The 20,692-nt window shown below is 48.2% G+C and overlaps 1 protein-coding gene across 1 annotated transcript in view; it reads left to right on the top strand.

The window, feature by feature from the left end:
- PAX5 (paired box 5) overlaps positions 1-20,692 on the top strand; it is a 144,538-nt gene that overhangs the window by 71,455 nt on the left and 52,391 nt on the right. Inside the window, exon 7 of the mRNA XM_009321278.1 lies at positions 8,742-8,871. Within this exon, the coding sequence (XP_009319553.1) occupies positions 8,742-8,871 (130 nt within the window). The remainder of the gene's footprint in view (positions 1-8,741; positions 8,872-20,692) is intronic.

The raw sequence follows: 20,692 nt of genomic DNA, 5'->3' as shown, positions 1-20,692 counted from the left end.
CCAGTCTGCCTGCATACTTCTGCTTCACATTTCTCTGTATGTAAATGCTTTACTGTGCTACTGGTTGTGTTTTCTTCCCTGCTTACCCGTGCCAGGTGCTTCACTGGAAGCAGTGGAGCCACTGTGATGGAGGGTCGTCCATTTTCCCTCCTCCTGTGGCTGAAATTGTTAAGGTTGGGGGTGAAAGCGTCCAGTTCCTGTTCTGAGAAACAGCGTGTTTTAGCAATGTCTTGTGACAATGAGTGGCATAAAGTGATTAGGTACTGGGTTTGCAAAAAGCAAACTGCTTTTTTCATCAGGGTGGGACGTGTTATGCTTTATTTCAACTGGGTGCCCCTTTTTTAGTGCTGCGCATGGGACGGTGGAGGCTGGTGACAGGTCGGTTCGTGCTGGGGTGAGAGGAGCCGCGGGGAGGAGAGTGTGGGAAGGAGGGGGAGAGGAGAAACACCCTGCGTGAATCCATGGGAAAGGCTGGAGAGGAGCAAGTGAGGGGCTGCCGCAGGGGGGGGAGGAGAAGAGGAGGGCTGGGAGAGGAGAAATTGGAGGGGGGCAGGGGGAGATGCCTTTTTGGGGAGGAGACGCCTCTGCGGCTGGCTGTGGTGCAGCAGTCAGGACGGTCGTGCAATGCTGGCACTGGGAGGAGGCTCCTGCAAAATTTGTTGTGCTATTTCTGCATTCCTCAGTAGACTGAACTGGGAGGTTGTGGCATGGAAACGACGGGGAAGAGCCCGTGCAGGGGCTGTGAAAGCACGCCTGGCGAGCCTGGAGCCTGGGCAGTGCTGACGAAGGTGGGTGGGAGCTGGGGTGGGTCGTCGTTTCATTTTGTGTCCTGGAGGAAACAGGGCAGTGTTCACACTGAGAGAGGAAGGGGCTGTTGAGGATAAATGCGTGATGATGAAACTTGCCAATCCTGGCAAAAGCAGAGGTCGGCTCTCACCGCCACGGTGCTGCCGCTTGTTATTGGCCTGATGAGGCTGAAAAGTGGAAAGCCGCCTTAGCTCACCAGGCTGCATGTGTCCGTTTACTTCCCTTGGGCTGGCCTTATCAGGATTGTCTCTGGAGGCTTCTGCTTGCAAACCAGAGGGAGAGAGTCTGCTGGCCTCCTCTGCCCCAGCCTGGGATTGCAATGGCTGGTGAAAAGCTTGGCTGGAAAACACCCGCAAGTGTCTGCAGGTCTTTGCTTTCTTCCCACCAGACTGTCCGGGAGAGGTTCAAGGGCTGCGGGTGCGAGGGATGGCCAGGCGGGGATTTGGCAGACTTACGGGTCCATCGTCCCCCCATACACATGCTGAGACACCACGCGCACAATTCAGACCTTGCTTTTATCTATTCTGCTAGCTCTGGCTAAGAAATAATAATAATAACAATAATAAAAAAAGGGATGATTTCAGTGGCAAGCGTGGGCTGTTTTCTGTGCTGCTGTTTCGTGGGGTTTTGTTCACCATGGGCAGCCTCGCTGGAGTGTGCGTGTGCGTGTGTGTGTGCACGGGTGTGATTTACTGGTCTGTTACATGTGTGCGTGTGTGTGCATATGTGTAAATAATTTCTACAAAGAGAGGCTCCTATTACAGCAAGAGGAGCATGGACGTCATGATTTATTATTATTTATGGTCCCAGGGCCTTGTTTATGCACGATGGGTTAGGTGCTCAGGATAGAAATGCCATTATGCAAATGACATTGAATGTCCTTACTGAGCCTAAATAATTTTTGTGTTGGACGATTAAACCTCATCTGTTATTGATATGGGCTGCAGTCGGGCTATTAAAGAGTCCCAACAGTACTTACTCCCAGTAATGGGAAAATTGAGAGGAAGAGGCTAAACAATTGCCTCAAGTGTGCTGTGATTGTCTGGTAGGAGTGGAACATAACGAACCCCCTGAATGGAAATCGTGTTTACTACTTAGGGATAAATAAAAAGGGAGAACATGCAATAAATTATGCTTTGTGATGTGAATCGGCGCACCAGAGAATTTGAGTACTTTCAATTTATTTATTTGAAATTTTTTTTGGGTGGGGGGGGGCGGAATGTAGATACCGGGAGCAGCCAGGAAGGATTCCCACAGCGCATGCCCCCGGCCAGGCGGCTGGGGAGAGCCGTCCTCCTTGGCAGCCGCGCCACCACCACCATGCCGTCCGCTTTGACACAGCTGTGCGGTCACATTTTGATCAGTGTTGATAGCTTATGAATTCCAAAATTGACAAAATTTACAGAAAAATGAGGATAATCCATCTTCCTTAGCAGCCTGTCAGGAGCTGGCTATACTTCATAATCTTCAATTACAGATGCTATTTTCAGACATTTACATACAGATATTAGAACAAAATGAAAATGAGAAACAAAGAGCGAATGGAAATGCAGCTATTTATATGTATAAAAGAAAAACAACAGGTAAATTCTAGGCATTTAGATTGGATTTGGGGGTCCCTTTGGAAAATCTGAGAACGGCTGCGTCCGCTTATGGATTGCACCGTGGAAATGTAAAATGTAGCATGTCATTTCCTACATACAAATAATCTGAAGATTGGGTCAAAAACAGGTCAGTTATTCTGGCGTATGAGGGTAAATGTGTTCATGGCAGGGTACACTAGATAATTCCCACTATCTTCAGAGGAATCTCTGGGGATGTGCACAATCCTAATTGGATTTGGGCTAAAATGAAGGACAGCTGTTAATTTTTTAAAAATATATATGTTTTGTGAAAGGGAGATTCAGAAATACTCAATTTAAACTGAGGGAAAAAGGTTGTACCACTGAAATCAAACTTCCATGCCCCGTGAGACAGCAAAGAGCCCAATGTTGCTGAAAACAAAGAGAAACTGGGGTTCGGCCCCCATGAGCTGTGTAAATAGCTTTTACTCCAAAGCAGAATTGGTTTCGGTGGCTGTGGTGGGCAGCGCAGGGAATGTCATGTGAATTATGAAATGGAGGGGTGGCTGGTGGGTGGCTTTGATATATAGGTTTTCGGATGCCTTTCCCGTCCGGATCCGAGGCAGCTGAGGAGGAGAGCGTTAGGATGGATTTTCCATTCCCATAAAATTTCAGGCGGAGCAGCACTGGTGCCCGTGCAGCTGAGAGTGGCACTGGGCTTCTGAAAGCCTGGGGAGATTAATTAGAGCTGCTTTGGATTAAGCTCTCCGAACCATATCTAATGTTACAAATTTCTTCCCTTTGTCAGGCTGAGGTGGGGGTGTCCGTGGACAGCCTGCCTGGTATGCGCCACTTCTACCTTTACTTATTAATTTTAAAGTATTGCGACGCGATGACTTGGAGATACTAAGTGTGAGCTCTGGCTTGCTGCTGCCATGAGGGCTGAGCAGGGGGTTTGGTGGTCGTGACCTGGGGGACAACACTGCGCCTTTTGGAGACCTAAGATTAATGTCTCTCTGGCTTAAAAGCGGAGAAGCGTTGTTTTTGGCAGTGAAGGCGCTCTGTGCACTGTTTCTGTCGGAAGGGACGGCAGCGCACGCAGTCCGTGCAGGAGCAGACCAAGTCCCAAAGCCCCAAGTTGGCACGTTGCTCTGATGGTCCAAGCCCCTGTCTCACTGCTGCTGCTGCTGCTGCTGCATCCCGAGCAGCGCCGTGGGTCCGGGGGCGGCCATGCCTGCAGCAGGAGGGCGCGAGAGGCGTCGCTTCATGCCTGCGTGGTGTTTTGCAGGCGTGATTTGAAAAACGGAGCAGATGCAAAAAGCAACATGTGCAAGTCCCACCGGGCGCCAGCTGGCGCATTTCAATGGCCGCTTGCCCCACGCAGCAGACGCCTCTTTTCTGTCATTTCTTGGTGAGGTCTCTCGAGAGGGGTGTGGGGTCTGCACCCCGGAAAAGGGATGGGGCGGGACAGGGATGCATTTGTCTCACACCGCCCGGGTTGCAGTGCTGCCACAGGGCTCATCCCAGCCCGTGGGACCTCCCTGAGTTTCCCACGCCGGCACCCCAGAACCAGGCTGTTTTAGGGAGCGGTCTTGTTCCCCACTGTACGTCCATCTTTGCCTGCCACTTTGGGATAAAATTCCAGATAAATCTCAAAGAGAAAATTGCTGTACGTGTAGGGTGGGTGGACCTTTAGGTGGGTTACGTTCAGGAATCTTTGCTAGGAAAAGCACAGGGTGAAGCCGGTGATGGGCTGTCTTGTCAATTCAGTGTAGTGCAGCAGGAGACGGCAGAGCCTGCCTCCCGCCACACTACGTAAATTGTTTGAAAACGGTACCGAAACACTCCTGCACCCTTTTTCCTTCCATCTGCCCATCACCTCCCCTGCCCCAGGGGTTAATATTCAGAGATAAAGCTTTTGCAGTGGAGGTGAATGTGAAACTTCTGCCAGCGTAGAAACCTTCCTGTTTCCACTTTGCAGCGAAGGCTGTCAGGGGAAGGACCACACAGACCCCGCTGCCTGTGAGAGGGGGTGTGCTGCTGCCCATGGGCACACAGAGACCACCCCTCTCGTCCCCACCCCGGCTGCTCCCCCGCTGGGTGCTGTGCCTGCTGGGGGGGCCCAGCCCCAGCCCCCTGCCAGGCACCCAGGTCCCGTCCACCCAAGCCAAGTGGGATGGGGCAGGGAAAGCACACGAGACCCTGTCTTGCCCCTCCTTTCGGTTTGTCCTTCTCTTTTATATTCCTCATTTCATGTGTCTGTGTTTTCTCTCCTCCATGCTATGGCAGTGGTGCTCCATGCTGATGAGACAGTGCGTGGTACAACCGCAGGCAGTCATTTTTCAGGTAATTTCTAGGGTACTGAACACCCGACTCTTGCTTTTTCACCTACCGAGCAGCAGGTCGGGCTTCTCGCTGCGCGGAGAGGGACCCCTGGCTGTGCCTGGCCATCCCAGGCTGCTCCTTGCTGGCAGCGGTGCCAGCTCACCGGTGGAGGAGCCAAATCTGAGACCTCTTCTGCTGCCCTCCCCCGAGCAGCTGGAGAGGCTCCTGGGGAGGGTCGGCAGGAGGGTCTCAATGGGGCCGCAAGGTGATGGCCTGCTCCATGAGTGCTGCCTCCCCACGGGGTTTCCTCTCATCTCCGGACAGGGTGTCTGGAAGGACAAGCTCTGCCTGGGTGGAGTGGGAAGAGGGGACGCCACTGTGCCCCTCGTGAGTGCCCCTGAGCCACCAGCGAGGCTCGCTGCTTCTTCAGGGCGTGCTGTGATCCTCCAGCCACTGCACGGGGGTGAGGAGGGCTGTAGACAGCACCTGCTGGTCAGTTCAGGGGTGGAGGTTCTTCTGCTCTGCACCCCCGGCTCCCCGCTCCTTGGGGGCCAGAATATGCCTTCTGCTGACCCTTGCCTCCCTGCAGCACCTCACCGTTGGCAGCGGTACATTTTCTTCTCTGCTCACAGCCAAGCGCCGGCCATAGCCTGGTGCGGTCCCGTCTCTTGGCTGTGCAGTATTTCACTGCCGCTTTCAGCACCAGCCTGGTGCTGGCCCTGGCCGTTTCCCCGCTGCTTTGCAGTGGGAGCTGTGACCGCAGAGGCGGGTGTGACATGGGGGCTCACTCCTCTACCCGGACTGTGTGAGGAGGTGGAGTGTCGGCGGCTGCCGAGGCTGCCCCTCAGCCCAGGCTTGCTCCGCCTGCGTGCTGGGAGCAGTGATGGTGGTCGGTGCATGGTTGGTGCTGCTGCTGGTGGCCAATTGCTGGTGGCTTGGAGGAGGGATGTGGGCACAGTTTTGCCATGGGAACAGGGAAGCGTCTGGAAAATCCCTGAAAATCCTACTATACTTTCCTCTGGGAAAAGTTGCTGGGCCATCACAAAAGAGATGCAGCTCCTGTCTGCAGCAAGCTACGAAGACCAAAAGCGGAGAGGGACCCCAAATCTCCATTTCTGATGCCCCCGTCGCCTGGAGCCCTGCAGCAGTTCCTCCCGGCTGTGGGCTCTCCCTCCACACTGTGCTGGGCAGCCGTAATGCTTCCAGTCCCTCTGGTCCGCAGAAGTGGTTCTGTGGTTTGGGGCCATGCTGCTGCAGGCTGGTGAGATGGGGCAGTGCTGCCTGCAGGAGGGCCATGCCGCTGCACATCACTCTATCTCCCTGCAGCGGGGTGACATGAATGAGCACGGGGTACCACCGTCTTGGTCCCCGGTGGGCTGTGCTACACCCTGATAGCTGCTTGCTTCTGACACTGAAACTGGTCAATCCCTCCGAGCTTGAAGGGCCAAGCTTGCGGTTCGTTGACGTGGTGCTTCCAGATTGTTACAGTTAAGAGGTGAGACCTGGTCCTGCTTCCTCCTAGGTCAGTTCCTTGGACCCCAGAAGGGGAGCAGGCTGTGGTGTTTCAACATCTGCAGCCTGCTCTGGACTCCCATGTCTGGGGTTTGCAGGCAGGGGCTCAGACTGGTCCCGGTTGGGTTTGTGCGAGGAGCGGCAGCCCCAAAAGCTGCTTTTGGCAGTGGGGTTTGGATGTGCGCCCTCTGCCCCAGCCCGGCGTGTGACCCAGCCTGTGGCACAGCTGGATGCTTCCTCCAAACTACAAGTGGCCAGCTCCCCCTTTGTAAGCTGGAAGCCACGTTCACACCCTGCCCGTAGGGACCGGTGGATCGGTGTGCCACGGGAAGATACAAAGAGATTTTCTAGTCTGGATACGGTGCGATTATGGCTTTCTTAGAGCAACAGGGGTGAAATAAGGCGTTCTTCCCCAGGGAGTGGTGTGTGCTCTTCTCCAGACATCAGAAATACCAAACAGCAGTGCACAAGGACAGCTTTTTGCTCTGCTGCGCTGCCGACCCATGCCATGCCACTCGTGCATCGCCAGCTGCCCGGGATGTCTCTGCAGGGCTACAGCCGTGCTGTTGTTCCTCCAGTGTCTTGTCAGATCAGGGCTTTGGGGAGTGAAAAAACCCAGCGGTGCTGCCGCATATACATGTACCCAGCGCAGGGGGAAGGTGGGGTTGCAGACGTAGGACAGTGTGGAGTGGTGTGGGGAGGCTGAAAAATGCACCTTGGTAGGATGCGGAATGAGAAGAAGGAGCTTTGGCTGCACTTGTAGGAAGGAGAAAGGCTGGGACCATCACTGGCATCCTCTGCAGAGGAGGGATGCTCCAGGGGCTGTCCTCCCCAAGGTGCAGAAGTGGGGCTGAAGCAGAGGTGCACGTCTTTGAGGCAGTGGTGGTAGAAGAAAGGGGCTGGTTGTGTGAAGGCAAGGGAAACGTGAGGGCACAGAGGGTGTCGGAGGAGGAATAAGCTGAAAGGGCTAAGTTTAATGCAAAGGTTAGGGAGGAGCATAGAAGACAGGTCATTGCTGAGAAGCCTTCGGTCCAGAGGACTCTGTAGTGCTGATTCGTGAAGGGCCGGGTGAAGGGACGGAGTTGCCAGCAGCTGGTCACTGGAAGAATGTATTTGACCCGCTCATCTGCAAGAGGTTTGTATGGGGGATCCTTCAAGGTGACAGGGTGTACTCGTGCCTCACGCAGATTGCATCCTCAGAAGAAACGTGTATTAACACAAACCTGCTAATACGGGGTTATCCATGTAAATTAACTTCTGTTTGAGTGAGAACTGAGCAACAGAGACACAAACAGATATATCTGACCCGAAGTGCTGAGCTCGTGCCAAATACCAGATTGTGTGCCGGGTTCCAAGAAACTTGCAAGAGGGAGAAAGACGTGTTCACTCAGGTCAGCTCTTGTTTCCTTAAAAAAAAAAAGTTAACTTTTTGATTTGGTCACTCAAAAAAATCTTGGGGTCCTGGGTTGCCCTACATTGCTTCAGCTCTGCACAGCTTCTGCATTGGCTTAGTCTGCAGAAATACAGCAGGGATCAGCCTCAGGGTCATTGTTGTTCAGTTTATCTGTTCCTATTGCTGTTCTTCACTTGAAGTCGTCATCTTCCAGTTGTTATGGGCACGGTTACGATCTCACAAATAAGGGATTAAAACTTGAAGTGCAGATAGCAACAGGGAAGGGAGAACTTTGAAAGGAAACTTCCCAGTTTTGTGTGAATGATCCTGACAATAAGAAATCATGGAAAAAGGCAAATGAAGATAAGCTTTCTGCCATGTACATGGAAGTCCATCTGGATGTATGGATTGGCCTCACCTGCTGTAGACTGCCGTAGCTACATGGACTTTTACAGGGCTACAGGACAGAAACAATCTGATTTCTGAGGACTTGTGCTCATTTACCGTAGCTTCAGCTAATGAGATAAAAAAATTCCCGTGAGATGAGAGAGCATCCTTACAACAGTCAGGTGATTTATTTTTAAATAATTTGGATTTAGAAAGAGTTGGCTGCAAATCCATCCATTAAGCAAACATTTTTATTTATGTGCACTTTATGTCTTGTGAGATGATGAGGAAATGCAGCATTCCCAAGACAAGGGGGGAAACGGGACACCCCATTCCCGCCTGCTCGTTAGTGTGTGTCTCTTCAAGTGCCACCACAGAAATAAGGAGAGTTCAGGTTAACTGGCACAAACATTTTTTGCTAACAAGCAAGTAACTTGCACTCAGCAGTTACAGCCCCCAGTTACTCTACAAAATTTTCCTCTTTAAGGAAATCCTTGTTACATATTGATGAGTTTGGCTTTGGTTTTATAAAGAAAGCCCATTTTGGTGTTCTCCGAGAATACTGGTGATAAGCACAGACCCACTTATGGAGCATTTTGAATGCTTAACAGCCCCATGTATACGGGTATTGCCTTTAAAACTGACTGAACAAAGGATTTTTGAGTTCTGTATTGCGTCTACTTTTTGTCATACAGGCAAAAGCTCTTGAATAGTACATTTATTATCGCTAAAATGCCTTCTGTTTCTTTTTCCAGGCAACTGAATACTCAGCCATGGCATCGTTAACTGGTGGATTAGACGACATGAAGGCCAATATAACCAGCCCTACTTCTGCAGATTTGGGAGCGAGCGTTCCCGGGCCTCAGTCATATCCTATTGTCACAGGTAAGCAATTTTCCAACGCCGATAAGTGGTGTGAAGTGTGTGTGTGTGCATGCGCACATTGCAGGGTGATGCCCTTTATGGATGAGTTGTGTCAGATGTGGAGTCATTTACTCAAAAAGACTCTTTTTAACTGCCATTTCATAGCAGCTTTGTTGAAAGTCAGGTGCATGGCTTGTATAAATCAGTAGTGTTTGCTTGGAGCCAAGAGACGAAGCATCCATCCCTCTTGTCCAGGACGGGATATGCCCCTCCACCCCAAGCCTGCATCCTGAATACCAAGATTTAACAGAAAAGCAGAATGCTTGCCTCTGCCTTTGGGCTTTGTTGCTTGTTTTTCATAAAGGCGCCTAGCATATTTGACTGGATGGGGTTTTTATGACAGTTCAAAATAGCCTGAATTTTGGATGCTTTTGATTCTTACAAATGCTTGTGTTTTATACCATTTCTGGAATTGTAATTGTGCACTAAGGCTGAGCATTGAAATGAAAAGCAAAGCTTGTTTGTTCAAGGAATGCAGCATGACCTGCATTTGTTTAGCAGGCATAGGGTGAGAGCTAAGGAACAGCTAGAATTTGATAAATGCTTTGGTCACCTAGTTATTTGGGACTGACCACATCACTTGGAAGGAGATTGCCCAAATGGCAAGAAAATGATGAAACTGTGTCCCAAAGGAATTGTGGGAATCAGAAAAAAGGGATTTTAGGATTTAAGGCTCTATGTTTCCTATGTGTGTTACCTCTGCGTGTTACTTCTGTCCTTGTGTCTAACCTGTGCGGATTTCATCATTGGATTTTCTCTGTTTTGCCAAAGATTGGATTTACTTGTTTATTTTGTTGCTAAAAGGGAAGGTGATACATTTTTTAGTATAGTATTATCATATCGTGAAAGTGCTACAACCTCATCTAGCAGGAGAGCGGTTTTGAAAACAAATGTTGTTACAAAATTGTTTTAATCCAATATAGCATCAGTCTTTGGCTCTTCTTGCCAAAAGTTTAGGAGCGTTGAAATGAAATTAGAGAGTTACGTGAACTGTAAGGAAATCCTCGAAGTGGGAGGAAAGAGATTTCTTGAAATAGCTGTCAGGTAATGGGTAGTTTGAGAGGTAGACTCATAGATAAGAAAGGTGTCTAGGGCTGGATGGATGGACGGAAAGAGGGATTTTTTGGTATTTGTGGCTTATAGCAGGTAGGGAGAGAAGGCATACATATATATATATAGAGAGAGTTTTTTATATATATATAAGAAGGAACATGAACTGTCATGTTTGGGGTCATAAGCCATCTGTACAGCCTATGAAAGTTGAAAAGAAATATCTCCAAAGGCGAATTATTCTGTAATTGTTCGCTACACAGCTCCCTGCGTCTTTCTTTGAAGCCTGAGGTGCTGCTCATTGCAAAAGACCCAGGCTGCGTCGGCACATCATGGGTGTCCTGTTGCCCTTTGTTCATCTTCTGGGTGTTTGTCTCTTGCTCATCCGAGTCCATGCCCCCGTGACAACCCTGGTGCCCTGTTAGAGGCACTTGTGCTCTGCTGATGAGTGCAGCCCGGCAGCACCTCGGACCGGCGAGCGGGTGCTGTGAGCGTCGCTGTCTGGGGCTCTCCCAACCAGGAGCAGCCACAGCTTACAGTGCGGAATGGGAACTGATGGGAGCCGCGTCTTGAGGGGGAGGCAAAATAGCAGGAAATTACTGAGCTGCATTACCAAGGAGTGAAAGTTAGGAAGGCAAGATGATAGAGAAGCTGAGTGCTTTCTCGCTTCTGTCTTCTTCTAAGGAACTGCCTGTCCAAGATCTGCACCTGGCCAAAATCAGGTACAGCCAAAAGCTGGTTTTTTATTTGATGCATCAGCAAAGCTTGTTCTTTTACGCTGGTTTAAGCACTTCTCGTGCTTCTTACGTTACTATTTCCTTAGAGTTTGGTGAGCTGACTGATCACATTTGTTAGAGCAAAACTGACTACAGAAATGGTGCTGCAGAGCTCGATATGGATTTCGCGTGGGTTCTCCCTGTGACAATCTACAGCTGAGCAAAAGTTCCAAATGTTAAATTTACTAGTTCTCATCAAAAATGAGGAGCAGGCTTTATATAAGAGAAGCAAACCTAGATAAAACCTGCCATTGGTCTTAAATGTGACAGGGTGAGAGCTATAACAGAACACGTTTTACAAGGCAGTAGGTATTTATATCTTTACTTTGATATCGCTGTAGATTTTTCTAACACCTGCATTCATAAAACTTAGATTTACACGAGCATATCAAAACCCTTTTAAAATCTATGCCTTTTGATACATTTTTGGAGAAGGTTTTCTGACGGTTATCCTCCCTTTTCCTTTCGTAATACCTGTAGCAACTATTTTGTGCTGCTCATGCTCTGGGAGCGCCCAGGAGCCTCCAGCACGATCTGGGCCATATAGCCCTGGGCATATATGATATAACTGAGTCGTCCTCTCTGCCCCGAGGCTTTGCTAATGAGCTGAGGGGACTTGCAGACCATCGGGGGCAGGAAGATTTAAGCAGCGAGCCGTACTTTGTAATGTGCAAGGCATGTAAGTTATGGCGCACTTGGTGCACTTCTCACCATAGCTCTAGACAGACTTCTCCATTTTCTCCCAAGATTTAACTCATTTTTTCAGTCATGCCTCTTTTCCCACCCCATTTCCTTGGTGGGACAGGGGATTCAGAAGAGGAGACATATTTATGGACCCTTTTTCACTTGTAACCAAAACCTGCATATTGCTACTGGCCTTTCATCTGTAGTAGATACCACTGAAAATTAGGAGGAGCTGGACAATGATACACAACAGTGGTTATGAGAAGAGAGCTCCAGCAAACATTTGCTAACACATCACGTAGTCTGCCTTCTGGGAACTTTTTTGTTGCCTGTGGTCTGACCAAAGCTGTGGTAAAATTCAGTGGTTTAGTGTTCCTAAGCTGGGGCTGGGGTGAGTGGTTGGGGGTAGGTGGTAGATAAGGCAGGCAACACCTGGAAGAAAGTTAGCTTTCTATCAGCCCCGCTTTGGTGGTCAGGAACTGACTCGCAAGAGAAGTCCTGCCAGAGCCAGGTCCTGGACCTCAGCCCCTTGTCCAGCAGGCAAGAGCCCGAGCCTCACAGATCCGTGATGGCATTTCTCCTGCGAACTGCTCCTCGTTGGAGGAGGAATGGCCAACCTGACCTCCAGTCTTCTCTTGAGATTCAGAAAGTTGGGTTGCTTTTAATTTCTTCACTGTTTTTTGAGTGTTTCCACTCTTCCTTGCTCCAGACAGTCTGTCCTGTGATGTGTCCAAGCAAACTGAGAGCAGGAGACTGAAAGCCTTGGGGGCCAACTTGTTTTGGTCATGCTGGCTAGTATGTTTTCAGCTGTAAAAGTGAGGGGTGCCTGGATAAAGCTCCACAAAATGTCCGAAGTCTGTGTCTGGTGGTGCTAATGGCTTGAGAGGTTGACCTCACTTCTCAGTTGACATTCCAGATTATAAACACTTTTGTAACATCCTCACTGTCATGAGACCGAGAGCTGCTTAAAACACTGGCAAGCGAGCTGTAGTATTCAGAAGAGTCTGTTGGTGGGAAATGTTGTTTGTATCAGGAACTCTTCTAGTGTGTGTAAAGCAGAGGTGTGAACGTGTGATTGTATGACACTTCCACAGAGAGTGGGGCTATTGGTGGGTGTAGGGCTGAAAAGCCACATTTCTGGGGGCAAAGAACTTGAAATATGACATACGGGGGTTTGAGCTGAGAACACTAATGTCCTTTTGATAGCTGGTATCTGCCGTTCAAGCTTAATCAGTTTTTATGAGAAAGTCTGGAGACTTTCTGGGCTGCCATTTGTGAAGAGACCTAAGTCTAGTTCATTTTGTGAGTCTTAAGTCTGTAAGTCAGATGGTAAAAGAATTTAATGCAAATAAAGCTGAGAACAGAGGTCCTAAGTGAATCACGATCACAGTCTTTCATTGTTCTTGTTGCCGGGCTGTGGTGTGGGCAGCAAAGCAGTACTGACGGTTGGGATGCAAAAGATCCCCTGTGATCTGTTGGTAGAAAATGTAAGATTTCTATTTCTTAGCAAGCTGGTAGATCAAAACATTTGGGATACCTTTTGAAGATGAAGGGATTGCTTAAACATTGACATTCATGCCAGCACTTGCTGTAGAATATGTCTAAGGAAAAATTTAGTGACGGTTCTCAGTACTGCTTCGTCTGCCAACGCCATTGTGTTATGGACCACCAGTCAAAGCTCTGATTAGAGAACCACTCGATTTTTCTCCATCGCTTTTATGCCACATTAAATATTAAGTTTAAAAAAAACCCTACCCTTACTGCTTGCTGCCACGGTCCATAAGTGCTCTCTCCATTTACAAGCCAATGACATGTGCCCAGCTCGTTACTGCTGTAGTCAGCAGTTTCCAAGCAGCCCGTGATTGTTACTAATTACCTGCAGATGCATTTTCCCTGCTCTGGCTTGCTGATTTCAGCGTGGTCGGTATCACTTTGAGAGGACAAAGTCGTGCTAAATTGACACCTTCACGTGGCTCTCCAATACGGCGCCGAGGGCAGATGGAGAAACCTGCGGGCAGCCCTGGCTGCAGCCGGCTGCGGAGTCAGTTTGCATTAGCAGAGCCAGGAGTGACCGTCGCCAGCCTCACCCAGAGCCAGAGAAGTGCGTTTCACTGTAGTGGGATCTGACCTGAACTCTGTATCGCTCCGTTAAAAGAAGCAGCACAGAGCAAAGCATTGGTGGTGGGCTTTGGTTTTGTGCCTCTGGCAGATGTTGGAATGTGGGAGCCTGGTCTTCTCCCATGCCAGGACATCTCCATCGCAGCTTGCCTCCCTTTGCTCACCTGCTCTGCCAGGTCGCTGCCAGGGCTTCCAGCCTGATGAGTGTGTTCTGTTGGAGCTGTACTGATGCAGTACAGGCTGCAGTGCATTTCGCAGCTTACGCACCTGTGCAGGGAGAGACTGAGACTCTGCCAAATACGGGCAGGTTATTCCTTATCCTCCACATTCAACCTTGTAACCACACCATGGAAGGAGTGTTACTTTATGTGCTCTTTCTTGGGGTCAGTCTTGGAGACAATGGTCCCGTAGAGCCAAATGCATTGGCTTTCCTGCACATTTTGTGTGCACATCAAAAAGGCGAGAAGAAACAGAACAAAACCAGGAGCAGAGTCAGTTTGTCATCTGGAGGAATGGGGAAGGAGAGATATTCTCAATGGCTGTCATTGTAGTTACCTGCTCTGGCTTGCATTGCTGGACTCAGCGACCAGACATAACTGATCCCAGACTTCGGGCTGAACTGAACGTAGAGCGAGTGGAGCAGATGCACCTGTCTGAGCAGACTCCTCCACTCTTGGAAAGATCAGCTTGACTTTTTCCTTAGTGTAGATGCATCCAGCACGTTATATGTAGTGTACTATGCCAGGTAATTATTTCTTCATAGGTGGCACAGGTCTGTGGCTAATGCAGGAAACAGGGATAGGTTTAACCTTCCATATTCCTGCATATTTTGTCAAATTTTTGTAGTTAGGAAACAAAAATGCTAAAATGGGATAAATACATGTCAAAAGACGAGCTGTTTCTTGCTACTGTTCTGCTGTAACATACAGTTCTCAGCTGACCTCTCAGTGTGTTTTTGCTTAGGAGTGCTCACTCTCATAGGAGAAATCTGTTTCCTGACTCTTCATCCTGCTTCGTTCATCCCGTCATGCTGTGACTGCGATTTATGAGCCCCTGTTTCACCAGGTTGAATGGCAGATATTGTTGGTCACTTCTGAAGCTAGGCACGAGATGGTGCCACTGCAGTTGGGCTGGAAACCTTGTCAAAAATGGATCATCCCTGAGCAGTTCAGTGTTTGCAGCCAGCATGGATTCTGATGCCTTCAAAAGGAGGAAGAGAACTGCTTCCCTAAAATCCCAGGCTGATCTCTTGCCAGGACTAAACACTGATAATATTTAGCATTTAGCTCAATGCAATCTGAAAGGACTTCTTGGTTTTTTTAACAAGAAAACAAGTGGCATGTAGGATGCAGGTCACCTCCAGAAGAACGGCAACAGATCCTTCTCAACCTATGGATGGAGGATTCATCTGAGCAACCCTAGACACCAGCCTGTGGGTGGAGGAGTCTGGAGATGCCTTCCTCTCTCATAGGCTAGAGCTCAAGCTCTGAGTTTGGACTAGACATCTGCTTTTTGCATTACCCAAATTAGGGGGTCTTATAATACACTTGATCACAATAATCCTGATCAAAGGGTGCTTTGAGCTTCGGTCTCCAGCTGGCTCCTGATTAGTGAGGGTCAAGCACTTTTTGAGCTGATGCTGAAGAGGGATCCTGTGCAAGCGACAGGACCAGAGTGCACCTAACAGAGAGCAAGAGCGGGAGCAGACAGCAGACGCAGCAGTTTGTGCAGAAGGATGCAGAGAAGGGGGGCAGAAACTCTGTGTGCGTGTTTAGAAGTGGTGATGGTGTGCCCTGCGAGAGCTGGGAGTGTTTGCACTTGCGAAGGGGAGGCTCGCAGAGGGAGCCTTCCCCTGTGTGCATCGATACTTGATGGAGGGCGAGCAAAGCAAATGGAAGCAGACTCTTCTTGGTGGTGCCCAGTGACTGGGCAGGAGGCCACGGGCACAAACTGAAACACGGGAAGCTCCTGCCATTAGGGTGGTCAAATGCTGGCACAGGTTGCTCAGAGAAGCTATGGAGTGTCTGTCCTTGGAGCTGTTCAAAAACCATTTGACATGGTCCTGGGCAGCCTGCTTTAGGTGACTATGCTATGAGCAAGAGAGTTGGACTAGCTGAACTCGAGAGTTGCTTTCCAACCTCAGCTACTCTGTGTTTCTGTGGTAGGCACAGTGTTTCCATATTGCAAGGTAGGAGCTGTGTGTCATTGTCTCTTGGTGGGATTGTGCCCAGGGTGGCTCTAGGACAGTCTGCAGTTCATGCAGCTAGGACCACTGGTACCTTCTGAGGGTCTGCCTGTACTGGGATGCGCCTGAAAGTGGAGTACGTGGGTGAGGAAGCTTTCTCATCCATTTATTTTGCTCTGTCTGTACATGTGTTTAAAGGAACATCCTTTAGATACCACAAAACATGGAAGAAAAGATGATGTTTTGCTTTCCCTTGTTTCATTTTTTTTGTTTTGGGTTTTTTTTTGCCTTTTTCCTTTTTTCTATCCTTCCTCATCTCTGGCTTTCTACCCACCCAGCAAAGATAAAAGCTCTAAAAAGCTTTCCCTGGGATTCTTGACCTGACTGAAGCTCTCTGAGGAACACTGTAAGGGCTGTGTCCCTCTGGGAATGGCTGGGAGAGTGTCAGGAGAAGAGGGGACATCAGGGCAGTCTAAGCAGCTTGGAATTTGGCCTATTTCTTTTTATGGCTTTGGAGATTAGGTATCTTAGGGGTACACCAGAGGAATCAAGAGTTAAGTCTTAGTAAGAAGCTGCAGGAGTGGGGTGTGGTGAGGTGTGTACGTCTAGGTAGGGTATTCAATCAATGTGGATAGGTAAGGTGGAAAATGGTCATGGGCTGAACCCTTTGGTGAAGGTCTGGCTGGACCCTGAAGGAAACGCCGCCCTCCTCTGCCGTGTCTTGGCTGGATCCTGAGTGCTCGTCCCACATCAGAACCAAGTCACCGCCCCTTTCCAGGTTTTACCTTCTCTTTGCTATTGCCAAGCCGAAGACAGAAGTTTAGCTGATAAACAGTGCTCTTTCTTCAGCACTGCTATGCTCTCTGGAACTGGTGCTGAAAGGAGCCAAGAAAGGGCTGCTTCTCTTTTGGCCTAAGCCTTATTTGATCTGCCTTTTATGGACCATTTTTGATGATGATCTCAGACAACTAAATATTCTTTGTGTCCAATAGAAACAATAACGTGAAGCTTAGAAGCAGAAATAAAGCTGCCAATACATGCCTTTGAGGGATACCTAGTGAAATAGGACTCTTCACTCTTTCTTGCACACCTGATGTTCACAGTGAAGACAACTATTATTTTAGAGATGCAAAAATATGGTACAGGATCAATATTTCACTAATGTGAAGTCCAAAAGTGCCTTAATAATGCTGGGAAATGCATTGTGAAATCTGCCATTGGTGATTCCTGGGGGGCGAAGAGGACGTTTATTTTAATTTGTATATTGCTGTAGTAAAAAAAAAAATCAATCAAAAAATCTTCTGTCTAGTTGATTCTGCAGTTGTAGTTTGTTTATTGTTGTGAATTTAGGTCTAACCCCCAGTCTTGCCGACCGCAGTGAAAGAACCTGGTTTCATTAGGAAACACTATTTGTCCCTTAAAAGCATTTGCTACTTTGCATTTTAAGAATGACGTAGTAGTGGACTCTCTTCACTGATTTCTCACCATTTTGGAGGTCAGTGGCTGGTCATCCCTGTGGCAATATCTCCAGGTGGAAAGGAGAAAGCGCCTGCAGAAGGTGACTTATCCCATGAATTTTTGGATGTAGAGTTAGGGATCCTCATCAGAGGGTGCCTGTTTCTTTCCAGTGACTATTGAGGGAACGAGGAGCACTTAGCTTAATCTAGACCTGCATGGGTAGGATGGACCTGCCCTGCGGAGAGGAAGGAGGGTCGCATGAAGGTCCTGGAGGGAATCATTATCCAGCTGATGTTTGCTGAAATATTGGTAAGTGACAGTTTTACAGCTGTGCTTTCACTGGCTGAATGAAAGGATTTCAATTATTTTGATTTCAAGTTAAAAAATAGTTGCATTTTTTTAATGAAAAGTAGTTTCAAAGTGAACAATTTATACTTCCTGTTCTAACTCTCTGAAATGAGAGTAATGTAACATTTTCACAATTCCTTCTTCCCTTTTTTTCCTTTTTTTCCCCCCCTAAAATAAACACACTTTTGAAGAAAGTGAAGAAAAGGTTTGGTTTTGTTGAAATTGCTTTTTCTTCTGGAAAAATGCTGTGTTAATTTTTTTGTTAGCTAATTGTAATAGCAATAATAAAAAGTCTTCTTCTGAGGCCATTATGTTTTGGTCATATAATCTGTCTCTACGTGGAAATGTTGATCAGTGTTTAAACATTATCAACAAATTATACTTTAATTTCTGTGGGACTGTTTTGAAGTGCAAATTGGTGTTGGTAGATGGCTGGTTTCTAGTGCAGCATAATGCTAGATTTACAGCTTAGTCTCTACATTTAATAGATAAAAGTGCAGATGCATTTTCCAATAATCTATTCGTCACTCCCAATAGGGCCTGTCACGTTAAAGACTTGAAAAAAGGCCACATAAACTCCTGTGGAAAGGCAGCCAATCTGAAAAACAAAAGTGTCATTTTTAATGACAGGACAGAGTCTAACTGAAACACTGTTGAATTTTTCCATTTTTATGAATTCTTATCTAGCCATTAAAAAAGAACAAGCGCATTTGAGAAAGCAAACGAGGCCACTTGTACCCCACTAAGACCCAGGCTATTAACTGCCTCTTTTGATGATGTACAGCCTGACTCTGTTGGGAGTTTGGCTGTGGATTTAAATGTTGAATTTAACTATGGTAAACATGTTTTGCTGCAAAGCATGTATAATAACAATTTGCATTTACATAGCATCTTTTACTTAAGGATTTTGCAATCTCTAATTAATTAAATCTGTTTCCCCCTGCCCCCGGTACCGCTGTGGTATGGATAATAAATACAATTTTAAATAGAACAGCCATGGCAGCAGGATTAAGACAAGAGGGTTCTGGTGCCCCTGCGCTGGTCCTGATTGCGGCAAGGCTGAGGCTTGTTCTGCAAACATGCTGAGGAGCCTCGGCTCGTGCTCACCCTGATCTGAAACACCCTGAAAAAAACTGGGCATCAAACCGACTCTGAACGAGTGGGTGGAAAACGCCTTGCTGGCTCCACCTGCAGCGTCTCCCACCGGTGTTTGGGTCCTGAGGACGCTCACCCATATCTGTGCCACCACCGTGGCAGCTGGGGCTTCCAGTGCGCAGCGCTGGCGGGGGGGCCCCCCGCCTCTCTGCTTTAGGGCATCAACGGCCAATCCAGTCCACAGACGGCATTTTTTGCTGCCAGAGAAATGCAGTAAATCTGTCATAGATCTCCAAATTGGAAATAAAAAAAAATAGAAAGGAAAACACTCCAGTTAGCATAAATGCTCCCTAAATTGCTTTTTTTGGCCTGCAGCAATAGCAAAACATCTAAGAATGTCTGTGCTAGCCACCAAAATGATATTTCCAGGTGGGCAGAGGGATGCGTTGGTATCTGTGCATATGCATGGCACAAAAATAAAGTCTAGTGGTAGTCCAAGTCAGGCTACAGGTATAATTTCTAGGACAAGGTAACTGTTTTGATGACAGTGGTTGAAGACACCTCCAAACTTGGTACACCACCGATGATAAGTTGCCTTAGTTGGCCAAATATGAGTTACTTCTCGTCTGATACCTGAGCAGTTGGGAGATTCTGTGTATTTACACAGGGGACAGTGAGTTGTCAGACCAGGAGTTTGGGAAGTGAGTAGAGGGAACGGTAAAACAGAGACAATTCGAGGGCTATGTGCACCACTGGATGATGGAGAGTGTGCCACGAGGACACTTGCTGTTTGCCATCAGCTTGCACTGTCATGCCATCACCATAGAAATCAGAACGTGCCTTTTTTTTTAATCTAGGAGAAACTTAGGAGGACCCACAAAAGAAAAGCTGCAATGTGTAAACTGTTCCAAATTGGATGAGCGCAAAGCCTGGTGGGCGATGCTGCCTCCGGGTGCTGAGCAGCGTAGGTGCTTCTCAAAAGGCTTGGCTCCGAGAAGACCTGTGGAGCTCAAGGGGACGGGCTCCCCAGCTTCATGCCGTGGTCTCCGGGAGGCCGGCAGAGACGGCTTCGGCGCAGAGCCAGGACCGGCTGTGAGCTGGTGCTGCCGGAGCTCCAACAGCTCCATGACACCGACAGCTCCTTGCTGTTCCCAATCAGAAACTGACAAAAGTGCCCATCGCTGAGCCAGGGGAGAGAAAGCCAAAGGATCCAGATGTTTTAATGATGTTGCAGTGTGTTTTGGGAGAAGGGGAACATCTTCTGTCACAGAGCAGGAAGGAATTGCTTATTTTCCCTACTCTCTTCTTTGAAAGAGCTCTTCCTGTAGTTCTGACCCTGGAAAACACTGTGTTGTTTATGAATAGAGACTTTATAAACCCATTTGGGGCTTTTTTGTAATGGACCATTGTTTCTTTATGACTTCGTATTACATCAGGCCAAAAATGTGCGAATATCAGGTTTTGATGTAAGTTCTCATAAAAATGTTGCACTGTAATGAAAAAAAAAAAAGAAAATGCGAAAAGCAAAATGCAGTGGAGGAAAGAAAATGTCACTGGCATTTCTTCAAAATACAAGTTGCCTGGTTTTGAGCTGCTTGATGAAACTGGCACATCTACCAAAAGTGAGGAATCACTTGTGGAAATCCCATGAGAATCAGCAGGGACAGGGACTGCCTGTGCTGCCACGGGCTTGACACCTGATTTGGGATTTTCACATAGATGTGTCTGAAAAGTAAATTCAGTGAGGGCAAGAAAGGAGTATTGGGGTCCCACTGGAGTTTTCCTTCTTTTCATTGTACGTTCTTTGCAACAATCTAAATTCCTTGAGCTCAGCCCTGTGATGACAGTGTACCTTTTTTGAGCACTAACTTCTAAAAAAGGCTTGTGCATCAACAGTATCCCTCTAAAGAGGGGACATATGTGGGTTATCCCCTCCCCAGCATGTTCATTTCTGGCATTTGTGGGTCCAGAACTGGTGGCCTCCCCAGAGGTGAGGGGGAGGCCCCACGGCCTTCCTCCGTCCTCTGTGGGAAGGCTAGTCTTGGACCGTCAGGGCTTGAGGATCTGC

Source organism: Pygoscelis adeliae, unplaced genomic scaffold, assembly GCF_000699105.1.
Source record: "Pygoscelis adeliae isolate BGI_AS28 unplaced genomic scaffold, ASM69910v1 Scaffold433, whole genome shotgun sequence".
NCBI classification, from domain to species: Eukaryota; Metazoa; Chordata; class Aves; order Sphenisciformes; family Spheniscidae; genus Pygoscelis; species Pygoscelis adeliae.
The sequence above is the reverse complement of the archived record's forward strand: the minus strand, read 5'-3'. Positions and strand labels throughout refer to the sequence as shown.